The sequence below is a fragment of the Trypanosoma melophagium genome (assembly GCF_022059095.1).
Source record: "Trypanosoma melophagium isolate St. Kilda chromosome Unknown ctg9segment0, whole genome shotgun sequence".
In the NCBI taxonomy this organism is placed as follows: domain Eukaryota; phylum Euglenozoa; class Kinetoplastea; order Trypanosomatida; family Trypanosomatidae; genus Trypanosoma; species Trypanosoma melophagium.
Window position 1 is genome coordinate 493399 of NW_027125194.1, and position 17282 is coordinate 510680.

At 45.8% G+C, this 17282-nt stretch overlaps 4 protein-coding genes across 4 annotated transcripts; all 4 read right to left on the reverse strand.

Annotated features, from left to right (window-relative positions):
* Positions 1–62: 62 nt before the first annotated feature.
* On the reverse strand, positions 63–3581 carry LSM04_009355 (uncharacterized protein; the record flags this gene model as incomplete). The annotated part of the gene is made up of 1 exon (XM_067332887.1): positions 63–3581. The coding sequence occupies one exon, from the start codon at positions 3579–3581 to the stop codon at positions 63–65; it is 3519 nt and encodes a 1172-aa protein (XP_067185908.1).
* Positions 3582–5008: 1427 nt separating this feature from the next.
* Positions 5009–11146, reverse strand: LSM04_004011 (uncharacterized protein; the record flags this gene model as incomplete). Its single annotated transcript, XM_067332889.1, has 1 exon — positions 5009–11146. The coding sequence occupies one exon, from the start codon at positions 11144–11146 to the stop codon at positions 5009–5011; it is 6138 nt and encodes a 2045-aa protein (XP_067185666.1).
* A 434-nt stretch (positions 11147–11580) lies between these two features.
* On the reverse strand, positions 11581–13176 carry LSM04_005704 (uncharacterized protein; the record flags this gene model as incomplete). Its single annotated transcript, XM_067332890.1, has 1 exon — positions 11581–13176. The coding sequence occupies one exon, from the start codon at positions 13174–13176 to the stop codon at positions 11581–11583; it is 1596 nt and encodes a 531-aa protein (XP_067185731.1).
* Positions 13177–13727: 551 nt separating this feature from the next.
* Positions 13728–16508, reverse strand: LSM04_000704 (C2 domain; the record flags this gene model as incomplete). Its single annotated transcript, XM_067332891.1, has 1 exon — positions 13728–16508. One exon carries the CDS (start codon positions 16506–16508, stop codon positions 13728–13730), a length of 2781 nt encoding a protein of 926 aa, XP_067185518.1.
* Positions 16509–17282: the final 774 nt, after the last annotated feature.

The window sequence follows — 17282 nt, forward strand, 5'->3', positions numbered from 1 at the left end:
CATTGGCAGCCTGTGCCTCATCAAGCCTCTTCTGCAGATCGTCATTGGCAGCCTGTGCCTCATCAAGCTCTTCTGCAGATCGTCATTGCAGCCTGTGCCTCATCAAGCCTCTTCTGCAGATCGTCATTGGCAGCCTGTGCCTCATCAAGCCTCTTCTGCAGATCGTCATTGGCAGCCTGTGCCTCATCAAGCCTCTTCTGCAGATCGTCATTGGCAGCCTGTGCCTCATCAAGCTTCTTCTGCAGATCGTCATTGGCAGCCTGTGCGTCATCAAGCCTCTTCTGCAGATCGTCATTGGCAGCCTGTGCCTCATCAAGCCTCTTCTGCAGATCGTCATTGGCAGCCTGTGCCTCATCAAGCTTCTTCTGCAGATCGTCATTGGCAGCCTGTGCCTCATCAAGCCTCTTCTGCAGATCGTCATTGGCAACACGTGCGTCATCAAGCCTCTTCTGCAGATCGTCATTGGCAGCCTGTGCCTCATCAAGCCTCTTCTGCAGATCGTCATTGGCAGCCTGTGCGTCATCAAGCTTCTTCTGCAGATCGCCATTGGCAGCCTGTGCCTCATCAAGCTTCTTCTGCAGATCGTCATTGGCAGCCTGTGCCTCATCAAGCCGCTTCTGCAGATCGTCATTGGCAGCCTGTGCGTCATCAAGCTTCTTCTGCAGATCGTCATTGGCAGCCTGTGCCTCATCAAGCCTTCTTCTGCAGATCGTCATTGGCAGCCTGTGCGTCATCAAGCCTCTTCTGCAGATCGTCATTGGCAGCCTGTGCCTCATCAAGTTCTGCAGATCGTCATTGGCAGCCTGTGCGTCATCAAGCCTCTTCTGCAGATCGTCATTGGCAGCCTGTGCCTCATCAAGCCTCTTCTGCAGATCGTCATTGGCAGCCTGTGCCTCATCAAGCCTCTTCTGCAGATCGTCATTGGCAGCCTGTGCGTCATCAAGCCTCTTCTGCAGATCGTCATTGGCAGCCTGTGCCTCATCAAGCCTCTTCTGCAGATCGTCATTGGCAGCCTGTGCCTCATCAAGCCTCTTCTGCAGATCGTCATTGGCAGCCTGTGCCTCATCAAGCTTCTTCTGCAGATCGTCATTGGCAGCCTGTGCCTCATCAAGCCTCTTCTGCAGATCGTCATTGGCAGCCTGTGCGTCATCAAGCCTCTTCTGCAGATCGCCATTGGCAGCCTGTGCCTCATCAAGCCTCTTCTGCAGATCGTCATTGGCAGCCTGTGCGTCATCAAGCCTCTTCTGCAGATCGTCATTGGCAGCCTGTGCCTCATCAAGCCTCTTCTGCAGATCGTCATTGGCAGCCTGTGCCTCATCAAGCCTCTTCTGCAGATCGTCATTGGCAGCCTGTGCCTCATCAAGCCTCTTCTGCAGATCGTCATTGGCAGCCTGTGCCTCATCAAGCCTCTTCTGCAGATCGTCATTGGCAGCCTGTGCCTCATCAAGCCTCTTCTGCAGATCGTCATTGGCAGCCTGTGCCTCATCAAGCTTCTTCTGCAGATCGTCATTGGCAGCCTGTGCCTCATCAAGCCTCTTCTGCAGATCGTCATTGGCAGCCTGTGCCTCATCAAGCCTCTTCTGCAGATCGTCATTGGCAGCCTGTGCCTCATCAAGCTTCTTCTGCAGATCGTCATTGGCAGCCTGTGCCTCATCAAGCCTCTTCTGCAGATCGTCATTGGCAGCCTGTGCCTCATCAAGCCTCTTCTGCAGATCGTCATTGGCAGCCTGTGCCTCATCAAGCCTCTTCTGCAGATCGTCATTGGCAGCCTGTGCCTCATCAAGCTTCTTCTGCAGATCGTCATTGGCAGCCTGTGCCTCATCAAGCCTCTTCTGCAGATCGTCATTGGCAGCCTGTGCCTCATCAAGCCTCTTCTGCAGATCGTCATTGGCAGCCTGTGCCTCATCAAGCCTCTTCTGCAGATCGTCATTGGCAGCCTGTGCCTCATCAAGCTTCTTCTGCAGATCGTCATTGGCAACACGTGCGTCATCAAGCCTCTTCTGCAGATCGTCATTGGCAGCCTGTGCCTCATCAAGCCTCTTCTGCAGATCGTCATTGGCAGCCTGTGCCTCATCAAGCTTCTTCTGCAGATCGTCATTGGCAGCCTGTGCCTCATCAAGCTTCTTCTGCAGATCGCCATTGGCAGCCTGTGCCTCATCAAGCCTCTTCTGCAGATCGTCATTGGCAGCCTGTGCGTCATCAAGCCTCTTCTGCAGATCGTCATTGGCAGCCTGTGCCTCATCAAGCTTCTTCTGCAGATCGTCATTGGCAGCCTGTGCCTCATCAAGCCTCTTCTGCAGATCGTCATTGGCAGCCTGTGCCTCATCAAGCTTCTTCTGCAGATCGTCATTGGCAGCCTGTGCCTCATCAAGCCTCTTCTGCAGATCGTCATTGGCAGCCTGTGCCTCATCAAGCCTCTTCTGCAGATCGTCATTGGCAGCCTGTGCCTCATCAAGCCTCTTCTGCAGATCGTCATTGGCAGCCTGTGCCTCATCAAGCCTCTTCTGCAGATCGTCATTGGCAGCCTGTGCCTCATCAAGCTTCTTCTGCAGATCGTCATTGGCAGCCTGTGCCTCATCAAGCTTCTTCTGCAGATCGTCATTGGCAGCCTGTGCCTCATCAAGCCTCTTCTGCAGATCGTCATTGGCAGCCTGTGCCTCATCAAGCCTCTTCTGCAGATCGTCATTGGCAGCCTGTGCCTCATCAAGCCTCTTCTGCAGATCGTCATTGGCAGCCTGTGCCTCATCAAGCCTCTTCTGCAGATCGTCATTGGCAGCCTGTGCCTCATCAAGCCTCTTCTGCAGATCGTCATTGGCAGCCTGTGCCTCATCAAGCTTCTTCTGCAGATCGTCATTGGCAGCCTGTGCGTCATCAAGCCTCTTCTGCAGATCGTCATTGGCAGCCTGTGCCTCATCAAGCTTCTTCTGCAGATCGTCATTGGCAGCCTGTGCCTCATCAAGCCTCTTCTGCAGATCGTCATTGGCAGCCTGTGCCTCATCAAGCCTCTTCTGCAGATCGTCATTGGCAGCCTGTGCGTCATCAAGCCTCTTCTGCAGATCGTCATTGGCAGCCTGTGCCTCATCAAGCTTCTTCTGCAGATCGTCATTGGCAGCCTGTGCGTCATCAAGCCTCTTCTGCAGATCGCCATTGGCAGCCTGTGCCTCATCAAGCCTCTTCTGCAGATCGTCATTGGCAGCCTGTGCCTCATCAAGCCTCTTCTGCAGATCGTCATTGGCAGCCTGTGCCTCATCAAGCCTCTTCTGCAGATCGTCATTGGCAGCCTGTGCCTCATCAAGCCTCTTCTGCAGATCGTCATTGGCAGCCTGTGCCTCATCAAGCTTCTTCTGCAGATCGTCATTGGCAGCCTGTGCCTCATCAAGCCTCTTCTGCAGATCGTCATTGGCAGCCTGTGCCTCATCAAGCTTCTTCTGCAGATCGTCATTGGCAGCCTGTGCCTCATCAAGCCTCTTCTGCAGATCGTCATTGGCAGCCTGTGCCTCATCAAGCTTCTTCTGCAGATCGTCATTGGCAGCCTGTGCCTCATCAAGCTTCTTCTGCAGATCGTCATTGGCAGCCGTCATCAAGCCTCTTCTGCAGATCGTCATTGGCAGCCTGTGCCTCATCAAGCCTCTTCTGCAGATCGTCATTGGCAGCCTGTGCCTCATCAAGCCTCTTCTGCAGATCGTCATTGGCAGCCTGTGCCTCATCAAGCTTCTTCTGCAGATCGTCATTGGCAGCCTGTGCCTCATCAAGCTTCTTCTGCAGATCGTCATTGGCAGCCTGTGCGTCATCAAGCCTCTTCTGCAGATCGTCATTGGCAGCCTGTGCCTCATCAAGCCTCTTCTGCAGATCGTCATTGGCAGCCTGTGCCTCATCAAGCTTCTTCTGCAGATCGTCATTGGCAGCCTGTGCCTCATCAAGCTTCTTCTGCAGATCGTCATTGGCAGCCTGTGCGTCATCAAGCTTCTTCTGCAGATCGTCATTGGCAGCCTGTGCCTCATCAAGCCTCTTCTGCAGATCGTCATTGGCAGCCTGTGCCTCATCAAGCCTCTTCTGCAGATCGTCATTGGCAGCCTGTGCCTCATCAAGCTTCTTCTGCAGATCGTCATTGGCAGCCTGTGCCTCATCAAGCTTCTTCTGCAGATCGTCATTGGCAGCCTGTGCCTCATCAAGCCTCTTCTGCAGATCGTCATTGGCAGCCTGTGCCTCATCAAGCCCCTTCTGCAGATCGTCATTGGCAGCCTGTGCCTCATCAAGCTTCTTCTGCAGATCGTCATTGGCAGCCTGTGCCTCATCAAGCCTCTTCTGCAGATCGTCATTGGCAGCCTGTGCCTCATCAAGCTTCTTCTGCAGATCGTCATTGGCAGCCTGTGCCTCATCAAGCCTCTTCTGCAGATCGTCATTGGCAGCCTGTGCCTCATCAAGCTTCTTCTGCAGATCGTCATTGGCAGCCTGTGCGTCATCAAGCCTCTTCTGCAGATCGTCATTGGCAGCCTGTGCCTCATCAAGCTTCTTCTGCAGATCGTCATTGGCAGCCTGTGCCTCATCAAGCCTCTTCTGCAGATCGTCATTGGCAGCCTGTGCCTCATCAAGCCTCTTCTGCAGATCGTCATTGGCAGCCTGTGCCTCATCAAGCTTCTTCTGCAGATCGTCATTGGCAGCCTGTGCGTCATCAAGCCTCTTCTGCAGATCGCCATTGGCAGCCTGTGCCTCATCAAGCTTCTTCTGCAGATCGTCATTGGCAGCCTGTGCCTCATCAAGCCTCTTCTGCAGATCGTCATTGGCAGCCTGTGCCTCATCAAGCTTCTTCTGCAGATCGTCATTGGCAGCCTGTGCCTCATCAAGCCTCTTCTGCAGATCGTCATTGGCAGCCTGTGCCTCATCAAGCTTCTTCTGCAGATCGTCATTGGCAGCCTGTGCCTCATCAAGCCTCTTCTGCAGATCGTCATTGGCAGCCTGTGCCTCATCAAGCCTCTTCTGCAGATCGTCATTGGCAGCCTGTGCCTCATCAAGCTTCTTCTGCAGATCGCCATTGGCAAGCCTGTGCGTCATCAAGCCTCTTCTGCAGATCGTCATTGGCAGCCTGTGCCTCATCAAGCCTCTTCTGCAGATCGTCATTGGCAGCCTGTGCCTCATCAAGCCCCTTCTGCAGATCGTCATTGGCAGCCTGTGCGTCATCAAGCCTCTTCTGCAGATCGTCATTGGCAGCCTGTGCCTCATCAAGCCTCTTCTGCAGATCGTCATTGGCAGCCTGTGCCTCATCAAGCCTCTTCTGCAGATCGTCATTGGCAGCCTGTGCCTCATCAAGCCTCTTCTGCAGATCGTCATTGGCAGCCTGTGCCTCATCAAGCCTCTTCTGCAGATCGTCATTGGCAGCCTGTGCCTCATCAAGCCTCTTCTGCAGATCGTCATTGGCAGCCTGTGCCTCATCAAGCCTCTTCTGCAGATCGTCATTGGCAGCCTGTGCCTCATCAAGCTTCTTCTGCAGATCGTCATTGGCAGCCTGTGCCTCATCAAGCCTCTTCTGCAGATCGTCATTGGCAGCCTGTGCCTCATCAAGCCTCTTCTGCAGATCGTCATTGGCAGCCTGTGCCTCATCAAGCTTCTTCTGCAGATCGTCATTGGCAGCCTGTGCCTCATCAAGCCTCTTCTGCAGATCGTCATTGGCAGCCTGTGCCTCATCAAGCCTCTTCTGCAGATCGTCATTGGCAGCCTGTGCCTCATCAAGCCTCTTCTGCAGATCGTCATTGGCAGCCTGTGCCTCATCAAGCCTCTTCTGCAGATCGTCATTGGCAGCCTGTGCCTCATCAAGCCTCTTCTGCAGATCGTCATTGGCAGCCTGTGCCTCATCAAGCTTCTTCTGCAGATCGTCATTGGCAGCCTGTGCCTCATCAAGCCTCTTCTGCAGATCGTCATTGGCAGCCTGTGCCTCATCAAGCTTCTTCTGCAGATCGTCATTGGCAGCCTGTGCCTCATCAAGCCTCTTCTGCAGATCGTCATTGGCAGCCTGTGCCTCATCAAGCTTCTTCTGCAGATCGTCATTGGCAGCCTGTGCCTCATCAAGCCTCTTCTGCAGATCGTCATTGGCAGCCTGTGCCTCATCAAGCTTCTTCTGCAGATCGTCATTGGCAGCCCGTGCCTCATCAAGCCTCTTCTGCAGATCGTCATTGGCAGCCTGTGCCTCATCAAGCTTCTTCTGCAGATCGTCATTGGCAGCCTGTGCCTCATCAAGCTTCTTCTGCAGATCGTCATTGGCAGCCTGTGCGTCATCAAGCCTCTTCTGCAGATCGTCATTGGCAGCCTGTGCCTCATCAAGCTTCTTCTGCAGATCGTCATTGGCAGCCTGTGCCTCATCAAGCCGCTTCTGCAGATCGTCATTGGCAGCCTGTGCGTCATCAAGCTTCTTCTGCAGATCGTCATTGGCAGCCTGTGCCTCATCAAGCTTCTTCTGCAGATCGTCATTGGCAACACGTGCGTCATCAAGCCTCTTCTGCAGATCGTCATTGGCAGCCTGTGCCTCATCAAGCCTCTTCTGCAGATCGTCATTGGCAGCCTGTGCCTCATCAAGCCTCTTCTGCAGATCGTCATTGGCAGCCTGTGCCTCATCAAGCTTCTTCTGCAGATCGTCATTGGCAGCCTGTGCCTCATCAAGCTTCTTCTGCAGATCGTCATTGGCAGCCTGTGCCTCATCAAGCCTCTTCTGCAGATCGTCATTGGCAGCCTGTGCCTCATCAAGCTTCTTCTGCAGATCGTCATTGGCAGCCTGTGCCTCATCAAGCCTCTTCTGCAGATCGCCATTGGCAGCCTGTGCCTCATCAAGCTTCTTCTGCAGATCGTCATTGGCAGCCTGTGCCTCATCAAGCCTCTTCTGCAGATCGTCATTGGCAGCCTGTGCCTCATCAAGCTTCTTCTGCAGATCGTCATTGGCAGCCTGTGCGTCATCAAGCTTCTTCTGCAGATCGTCATTGGCAACACGTGCGTCATCAAGCCTCTTCTGCAGATCGTCATTGGCAACACGTGCGTCATCAAGCCTCTTCTGCAGATCGTCATTGGCAGCCTGTGCGTCATCAAGCTTCTTCTGCAGATCGTCATTGGCAGCCTGTGCCTCATCAAGCTTCTTCTGCAGATCGTCATTGGCAGCCTGTGCCTCATCAAGCTTCTTCTGCAGATCGTCATTGGCAACACGTGCGTCATCAAGCCTCTTCTGCAGATCGTCATTGGCAGCCTGTGCCTCATCAAGCTTCTTCTGCAGATCGTCATTGGCAGCCTGTGCCTCATCAAGCCGCTTCTGCAGATCGTCATTGGCAGCCTGTGCGTCATCAAGCTTCTTCTGCAGATCGTCATTGGCAGCCTGTGCCTCATCAAGCTTCTTCTGCAGATCGTCATTGGCAACACGTGCGTCATCAAGCCTCTTCTGCAGATCGTCATTGGCAGCCTGTGCGTCATCAAGCTTCTTCTGCAGATCGTCATTGGCAGCCTGTGCCTCATCAAGCCCCTTCTGCAGATCGTCATTGGCAGCCTGTGCCTCATCAAGCCTCTTCTGCAGATCGTCATTGGCAGCCTGTGCCTCATCAAGCTTCTTCTGCAGATCGTCATTGGCAGCCTGTGCCTCATCAAGCTTCTTCTGCAGATCGTCATTGGCAACACGTGCGTCATCAAGCCTCTTCTGCAGATCGTCATTGGCAGCCTGTGCCTCATCAAGCCCCTTCTGCAGATCGTCATTGGCAGCCTGTGCGTCATCAAGCTTCTTCTGCAGATCGTCATTGGCAGCCTGTGCCTCATCAAGCTTCTTCTGCAGATCGTCATTGGCAGCCTGTGCCTCATCAAGCTTCTTCTGCAGATCGCCATTGGCAGCCTGTGCCTCATCAAGCTTCTTCTGCAGATCGTCATTGGCAGCCTGTGCCTCATCAAGCCTCTTCTGCAGATCGTCATTGGCAGCCTGTGCGTCATCAAGCCTCTTCTGCAGATCGCCATTGGCAGCCTGTGCCTCATCAAGCTTCTTCTGCAGATCGTCATTGGCAGCCTGTGCCTCATCAAGCCTCTTCTGCAGATCGTCATTGGCAGCCTGTGCCTCATCAAGCTTCTTCTGCAGATCGTCATTGGCAGCCTGTGCGTCATCAAGCCTCTTCTGCAGATCGTCATTGGCAGCCTGTGCCTCATCAAGCTTCTTCTGCAGATCGTCATTGGCAGCCTGTGCCTCATCAAGCTTCTTCTGCAGATCGTCATTGGCAGCCTGTGCCTCATCAAGCCTCTTCTGCAGATCGTCATTGGCAGCCTGTGCCTCATCAAGCTTCTTCTGCAGATCGTCATTGGCAGCCTGTGCCTCATCAAGCCTCTTCTGCAGATCGTCATTGGCAGCCTGTGCCTCATCAAGCTTCTTCTGCAGATCGTCATTGGCAGCCTGTGCCTCATCAAGCCTCTTCTGCAGATCGTCATTGGCAGCCTGTGCCTCATCAAGCCTCTTCTGCAGATCGTCATTGGCAGCCTGTGCCTCATCAAGCCTCTTCTGCAGATCGTCATTGGCAGCCTGTGCCTCATCAAGCCTCTTCTGCAGATCGTCATTGGCAGCCTGTGCCTCATCAAGCCCCTTCTGCAGATCGCCATTGGCAGCCTGTGCCTCATCAAGCTTCTTCTGCAGATCGCCATTGGCAGCCTGTGCCTCATCAAGCTTCTTCTGCAGATCGTCATTGGCAGCCTGTGCCTCATCAAGCTTCTTCTGCAGATCACTATTAGGAACCAGTGCTTCACGAAGCTTGTTCTGCGGATCAGTATTGTCAACATATGATTTATTACTCTCCTTCTGCAATTTATCGTTAATAAGACGTAGTTCATTAACCTCCTTCTGCAGATCACTATTAGCAGCCTGTGCTTCTTTAAGCCCTTCCAGAAGAGTATTATAAGCAACTTCTGCTTCACGCAGCTTCTTTTGCAGATCTTTGTTGTCAGCATTCGCACTATAAAGCTCATTCTGCAGACCGTTATTAGCAACCTGTAATTTATCAACTACTTTTTGCGATTGGTTACAACGTTTACAGACTGTGTCGAATATGGGCTTGTCCATACTATCGATACTTACCATCGCGGCAGTGACCACTCTTGCGTCCTGTATTTGTGACTGTACACTATTTGGTTGTATTTTGATGGGGTTTTTGTGTCGCTTCATTGTTTGTATACCCATTTCTTTTTCCACGAAAGAAGATTGATCGTCAGACGATTGTGGCACTTCTTTTGGATTTACTGTTGTCGGTTTTTGAAGTTCTGCCTCAAGTTTTCTTTGCTCTTGCTGAATTTGATGTATTTCTTCTTCGAGCGATTTCCGTCTGTTAGTAATCGTAGTTTGTTCTTTTTGAGAGAGATTTTGTTCTTCTGATTGTGGTGATGCTGGTTCCTCTCTCTCTCGTTCTGAGTCCTTATTTTTCTTAGCTTGGCATATTTTATGGTGTGGGGAATCTAAGCTCAAAAATTGCAATGCAGTTTCGTCTGAATCTTCTTCATAAAGATTCCGGAGTTGTTGGTCTTGAGGCATCTGACCATCCTCTCTTGTGTTTGTAGTACTTTCGCTGCCTTTTTTTTCATCATGATTGTTCATTTTTTGCAACGCAGAACGAAGCTGCTTTTCCTTTTCGGCCTCCCCTTCAGTCGCTTTGTCAACAGCGGCTTGCAATATAAGATTTTCTTTCTCTTTTTCTTTAAGCTGATAAGTAAATGTATATCTGTCGGATTGTAGTCTCTGAAGATCAGCTTCTCGATCGTGCAACTTACACCGAAGTTCCTCAACTTCACGCTGCAGCTCCATTGCAATTGCCCCCTCTTTCTCCAACTTGTTACGCAGCTCCTCGTTCAACAGTTGCAGGTTAGACTCATTCTGTTTTCTCTCTTCAATAATATTCTTAAGTAGAACAATTTCTTCCTTTTCATTATTGGTGGTTGATGGTACTTGATGGATTTCTTGGATGCTCTTATTGACTTGTCCTTGTTCGCCTAGATCTGATTGAATATACTTGAGTCTATATTTGATGAATTTATTGTCTCTTTCAGAATGATCAAGTTTCTCTGGTATATGTTCCTTGTCTGACTGGAATTCGTCTATCATTGCTTCCAGTTCCCCAATGAAAATATTTGACTTTTCTTTTTCACACTCTTGCTTAAGACTTTGATTTTTTTCTTGATGTTCGTTATCTGGATGGGGTGTCAAACCCAAATCCATCATATTGAGTTGATTCGCATATTCGCCTGATCGTGATGCAATGTAAGCAAGCAGTTCTGGTCGGTGTAGCGCAGAAATACTAGGTATGGGGTATCGAGGTGGAAGTGTTGTTATTATGGAAGAACGAAGTATTGTTCTTTCTTCTGGTGACATAACAGAAGGTCCTTTTATAGACTTTTTTATGGCCCTTATGCGGCCTTCCACATCTCGAATCTCGTGAATAATAGATCCCAGCTTATCATGACTGTTTGGGCCAACCTCCTCCAAGGTAGAGACTTCCGCCTCCAAGTATGAAAGCTGTGCCAGTATCCATTCGTGCAGAATTCCAGCCGCTTGTGAAGCCCTGAATACATTTTTTTTCTGAATTTTTTTACTCACACAACGCTTAAGTATTTCCTTTTGTCGCTCTAATGTCAACTTGGAAGAATCAAATTCGGAAACAAGTGTAATAAATCCACTCTGTTTTATGGCAGCTTGCGTATCACGCCATGTACAATACCCGTTATTAATTCCAATAATTATTATGATATCATTCAATATTTTTTCGACTATACGTGGTGGTGTCGTATACGATTGAATTTCTTTCAGGCAATGTGCTTTAATTCCCTTAACCATCTGTCGCGCATCGTCAATTTTATTTTGTAATAGAGTAATACGTTCATCCTCAACAGCAGCCCTTCCACGTTGAAGTGATTCGGAAAGTTCTTTTAGACGTCTTTTCAGCAACTCAACTTCTTGTTTTTTGTTTAGTTCAGACACATCTTGTGAAACAGAGACACGGGCCACATACTTTGAAAGAAATGTCACATTCCCTGTTTCGTAGCCCCACGCATTCCCCCTTAATGTATCAAAAGCAATCGAATTTCCAACAGAAACTACATTATCACTAAAATGAGGGAGGGATGCCTCACCGTATTCGGGAGTTTTTTCTGTAAGCATCCCTTAATCTTTCCACGACTATATTTAATTACTTTTTACTGCTTTTAAATCTTCTGCACTATGAAAAAAAAATTATCAGCTTTTATACTTCTTCTTATCCCAACCCTTATTTTCGTTCTTCTTATTATGTAGCAAAAAAAAAGTCTTGAGTTTAGTAGCAACAAAAAAAAAATTGAGAGTAAATCTTATCCCCAGTTGCTTATTGCAGTCCCTCGCCCAAACTAGTGATGTCCCTTCAGCAATAGAGTATAAAAAAAAAGGGGGAAAAAAAAGTGCGAACGAGTCATAGCAGTGTAATTTAAGAAGAACAGGCTTTTTTTTGTCATTAAGTCTATGAATTGTATTTTACAAAAAAAAGCAAAAAAAAAAAACATATTTGTGCAAAAAAAAAAAAAAAGCAAAAAAACACACAAGTGCAAATAGCTTTTAACTCATTACCTCAACGCATTACTGTCGTTTGTAGCAACACAAGGTATCTTCAAACGCCCGTCACTTAACATAGTGGAACTGAGTTTCTTCCTTTCTTTCATGTGTGTGTGACGAAAGAGAAAGACTATAGATTTAGTCAAAAGAAGCTCTCGACGAGCCATAGCCAGGTACTTCCGTAGGATGTCAATCTCTTCTTGTTTCTCTTCTAGAGCTACTGTTTGTTTCTGAACAAATTCTGTCGTATGGGCATGAATAGTAAAAAGCTTTTCGTACTTTTCTATAAATGATTTATGTACCTCTTCAAGGGTCTTAACTAAAGCCAGTACAGACGCCAATTCTTTTTTTTGTTTCATCTCTTGCTGTTGACGTCGTTCTTCATTTTCCTCGTGATATTTTTTGAATCTTGACATATCTTGTAGAAGCTTTTTTTTTTCGCCCATGAGTGAGTTCATTTCAAGTTCTAGAGTTTTAGATTCTAATTGAAATCTACCAGAATTTAAAACATGAGCGTTCAGCCTGTCAACTTCGCGTTGAAGAACATCATTCTGTAACTTTAATTGTTCCAATTCTTTTTGCTTTTTCTCACAACACTGATTAAGAAAAAAAATCCTTTTTTCGACGTCTTTCAATTTCGCTCCATCAGATGTAACCAAGCAGCTTCCAAAAACGTCAGATCCATAATGCAATGACGTACTTTTATTTTCAGAAATACTGCAAGAAGCAAAATCACAACAAGTTCCAGATATAGAGTAAAAAGTTTGTTCGTTCAATATATTTCTATCGAAAACACAAAGACAAGAGGAGAGAGGAACACTTTGAACTCTTTCTGTTCTACTAAAAAGACAACCAGACAAAATCAATTGAGTATCATCCATAAGTTCCTGACGTCGCATCTCAGCTTCTCTAATTTTATTTACACAAGCATCTATTTGGTGTTTTATTTCAGTGGCGTCTGTAGAAAAAAAACGGAGCCTCTGATAGTCAAGGTAAGCCGTAATCCACTTTTGTAGAGCTCCCAATACGCGGGACTCTCGCATACAATTCTCAAATGAAAACAAGGGATGTGATACATACTTGAGTAATATAGTTTGATAAAGATCTTTCGCCATAGGTCTCTCATCTAGACTGCATAACATCTCTATAAAAGAATCTTCTGAAATGAAACTTTGAACCATTTTCCAGTCTCCAATAATATCCGAATTTCGTGCAATTACTACGGCACAAGTACAGATCAATTTTAATGATTCAGATAAAAGAGTGCACTCACTAATATTAAGCCAATATTTTCTCTCAATCCCTCTCAAACGCTTCTTTGCCCACTGAAGTAATGTGTGCTCTAAAGTAGCAGTAGAACCAATAGATGTCATAGATTCATATTTTTCACGTAAATTTCTAAGTTTTGACTGGAGAGTTTGAATAGCCACAACTTCTTCAGCAATACAAAGCAGTTTAGTATCAAGTGATGAGTCTTCTACACTTCCAGCGTATTCAACAACAAACACCACCTCATTTTTGAGAGCAACAACACAACCATAGGATGTGCTTTTTTTTGAGGAATTCCAAAAGGCTACAATTTTCCCCAAAATAGATTGCGAGCCCATATGCGACAAAAAAAAGTCTAAAAAAAATCAATAGGAAGAGAACCACATCAAAAGAAGGGTAAAAAGTATGACAGGAGTGCACACAAATTAAAGATCAAGAATAAAGAACGAAATAAGGTAAAAAAAAAAAATCTCACCATGAAGAAAAAAAAAAAAACAACCCTCCAATGAAGAGAAAAACAAATAAAAAATCATACCTTGTTGCTCAAGAAATAATTACAAAGCCTACGTATGATTCCCATTCATTTTCTCTAGGACGTGATTTCATCCATACTATGATGCCGTTCCTTCTAAAAGATTGATGCAACAATAACATCAAAAAGAAACAATAAAAAAAAACAACTCTACGAATTCTACTATTGCAAGACTTCCCCCCCCTCCCCTCCCAGCATTTCTTCTTTTTTTTTTTCTAAAAAAGAAAAGGAAAGGTACGAAGGAGAGTAAATATAAACTCTTTTCCGCCATTATAGCTTTGTTCATCTGCCCTTCTGTTTTTTTTTTCCTTTCCTAAGACATCCCAACAAGAAATTCAAATAATATGAAAATATCATTTATTGTCCAGCATTGGTTGCCATCAGAACATCAACACAATGAAGATTCTCTGGAGCAGTTACCTCAACTCTCTTTAAAAGCTCACTGAATCGTAGTTTTTCATCTTCAATTTCTGCTTCAGTAGGAACAGTCAGTTTACCAAAATCGTCACTCTGCATGATAACCTCAACCTGAGCTGCCCTTTGTGCATCCTTAGTCCCAGGATTTTGAGCAACAATAGCAATACGTTGTCGAGGAACGCCACGATGCAAAGTAGCCATTGTAAAAGATGCATCACCAATATGGTATTCGCGTGAACTGTTCTTAGATCTATAAAAAACATGAAGAGTAATCACATCTTCATCAGGTTGAGCAAGGTAAAAGACAAAGGTCTCATCAAATCGTATTACAGATGCTAACTCTTTAACAGAGGTCTTGTATTTTTCTTTTACTGATTTAACTTTTATAATAATATATCCAGGTTCAGTAATAGGTTTTCCATTTCTCATAACATCTGAAAGTTCCACAATAGTAACAGCAAGATGGGCCCCATCTGCCACCACAGTCCTTCTCCTTTCTTCAGACATTTGAGTAGACGGTTGAGAATAAACCAGATGCTCCATAGAACGGCGATTGGCACTACCACGTGGAGTTCTTGATGTACGACCACTTGATGGACGTTTTGAAGGTTCTTGTTTTCCATCTTGAAGTGCAAGAAGTTGTTTCCATAATCCATCATTCGCATTCCTCAAATTAGCCAGTTGATCATTCAATTCTTGAAGTTTTTTATCCTTTGATTTTGAAAGACCATTGATATCCAATTCTTTCTGTGCAACAGCTGCCTCAAGCATTTTCATTCGTTTTTCCATCTCATTTTGCTTAGGTTTTTCTTGATCTTTTCCGAGAATTCGTTCAGGATCTTTTAGATATTTTTCTAAAATATCAAGACGATCTTGAAGATTTTGAATTTTATTTTCCTTCAACTTATTATCTCGTTGCAAAGAACCAATTAGGTCGTTAAGTCGGTCTTTTTCAGCTTGATATCGATGCATTTCTCTTTGACGTTCTTCATCCCTCTCGTCAAGAAATCGGACACGTCGACGTAATTCTTCCTCTTTTGCACTTTGATCACCATTCCCAATTATTGATGAAGTATCTGTAGATTGTTGAGAAGAAAACTTTTGCAGTTGTCTTTTTATCTCTTCTTCGTTTGACCATGCAGCTTCAAGAAGTTTCATAATATCTTCTACACAGTCAATTTTATCCTTTGATAGTTTATCAATAATAATAGGTTCAAAAGCACTCTTGTTTCTTAAATTCCTTTCATTTTCCTTCCATAACATTTCCTGTCGTTCTTGTAATCGTTCAGCATTTGAAACCCTTCCGGAATTACGACCAGATACAAGTTGCTTCATAATATCATTTTGTCGTAGAAGTTCAACAATTTGTAATTGTTGTTCATTTTGACGAGATTGATAAAGGGCAATTTGTTGTTCATGTCCAGCTTTTAACTGGGAAATATCATCCTCATACTTAAATAAAATTTCACGTAATTCTTTATTTTCTTCTAAAATCATTTTTTTATCTTCATCATCAAAAATTTCATTATTTCTTTCTCTTTCCAGTTTAACAATTTTAGGAAGAACAGATCCTTTTGGTACAGATACTAACAGCACTTCAAGTTCTTTAACGCGAACCTCAAGTCCATTCGCTCGATCCTCAAGGTGAGAATTTATGTCCTGTAAATGCTCAATTTCTTCTCGTAGTCTTTCATTCTCATAGGTTGAATCCAAGTATTTCTTGTTCAAAGTTTGATTCATTGTTTCAAGTGCTTCAATTTTTCCTTCTTTTGACTTCAGATCGGCTTCAACTGTACTCATTTCATCATTAACTTCATCCACAGATAATTCTTCCATCGGCAGACTCATGATTGCACGACTTGGTCGTCGTTCTCCTCGAAAAGCCGTTACCTCTTGCTTGAAAGAGTCCAATTGATCTTGAAATACACGATAAACTTCTTTACCATCTTGATCTTTAACTTTGAGTACATCTATTTCATTTTGAAGTGATTTTTCAATTTGTCGCCACTCTCGTTCTTTTGCACGAAAACGTTCCTCTGAAAGACGCAATTTTTTCTCAAGTTCAGCAATATCTTCTTTAAGAAGTTCTTGCTGAAGATTTCTTTCATTTCCACGATCTTTAGTGTCACGAGTTTCTCGTTGCTGTGTAGCTCCATCAAGACGTTGTACTGATGAAAGTAATTCTTCATAATCTTGCAAATATCGCGCTTTTTCAGTTTCCCAGGATTCTTTAGCCAGCGTAAATTGATTTTGCTCTTCACGCAAACGCTCCTCAATTTCGCTATTTCGTTTCTTTAAAAACGATAATTGACTCTCATTTTTTTCTTGTAATTCAATAAGAGCCTTACATTTCTGATCAAGTTGTTGTTCACGTTGATGCGCCTTAATCACAGATGTACGAAGTTCCTGATTTTCAGTCTGATATCGGTTGTTTTCCTCTATTAGTTTCATTGCCTCTGGACGGGTTGCCGATGGGTTGATAGTTCCCACGTCACCTGATTTTAGTTGCATCAGAAGATCGTTGTTTTCTTCCTCAAGGAGTCTTGCATTTCGATTGGCCAAGGATAGCTTTTCTTCTAAATCATCCATCTCTTTAAGTTGACTTTTCAAATCCCTGATGAGCGCTTCTTGTTCATACTCATTAAGTTCCTTTGTAGCAAGTTGTTCTCTCAACTGATCACACAAATCCGTAAGCTCATCGACTTTTTTCTTATAATCCATCATTTGCCCTTGTGGAAATTCGGTAGACGTTATGAGCTTTTGTCTCTTTTTTTTTTTTACTTTATTTTCTTCTTTTCTCCTTCGACTTTGGAATAACTCACCTCTTCTACGCTTAAAAAATAAAAGGTAAAAGAGAATTGGAAGAAAAGGAAATAAAGAGCTCCCCCCCCCCCCCCCCCCCCCCCCAAAAAAAAAAAAAAAAACACACACACAATTACCTACCGCTTCAAAAAGAAATAAAAAAAAAGACAAACCCAGCAATATTTGAAAAAGCAGATATATTAACAAAAACCAAAAAGAAAAACATCACAAACACCCGCGCCACAGGAAACCAGCACAAGACCGCAACGCCCGCCCCACCACCCCGAAAATAACAGCACGAGAGAAACCCCCAAACCAAGCCAACAACCCACAACCCCAGCCACCCAATGCCGCCAACCACAAAGCAAAAAATACCCACGAGGGAAAGCAATAACCCGTCTGAGGCGCCAGAACCCCCCTGGAAGCAAACAAAAAAAAAGCCTGCGCGGGCCTTTGCCGGAGGGGCGGGCCCTCGTCCCGGAAAAAGGAGGGGAAGGAAACACCCCCACCCACCCCCAGACCGTCGGAAATAAAAGGAAGGCCTCGCCCCTGACGTGTCAGGTCCTTCTTTCTTTGTTTTATTATTTATTTTTTTATTTTTTTTTTTTTCGACGAGGGCCACGTCTTTCTTGGGGTTATCTTCGGTGAATTTCGCCACGCGACGGGGTGGGCTCCTATTTGCTTGGTCCGTGT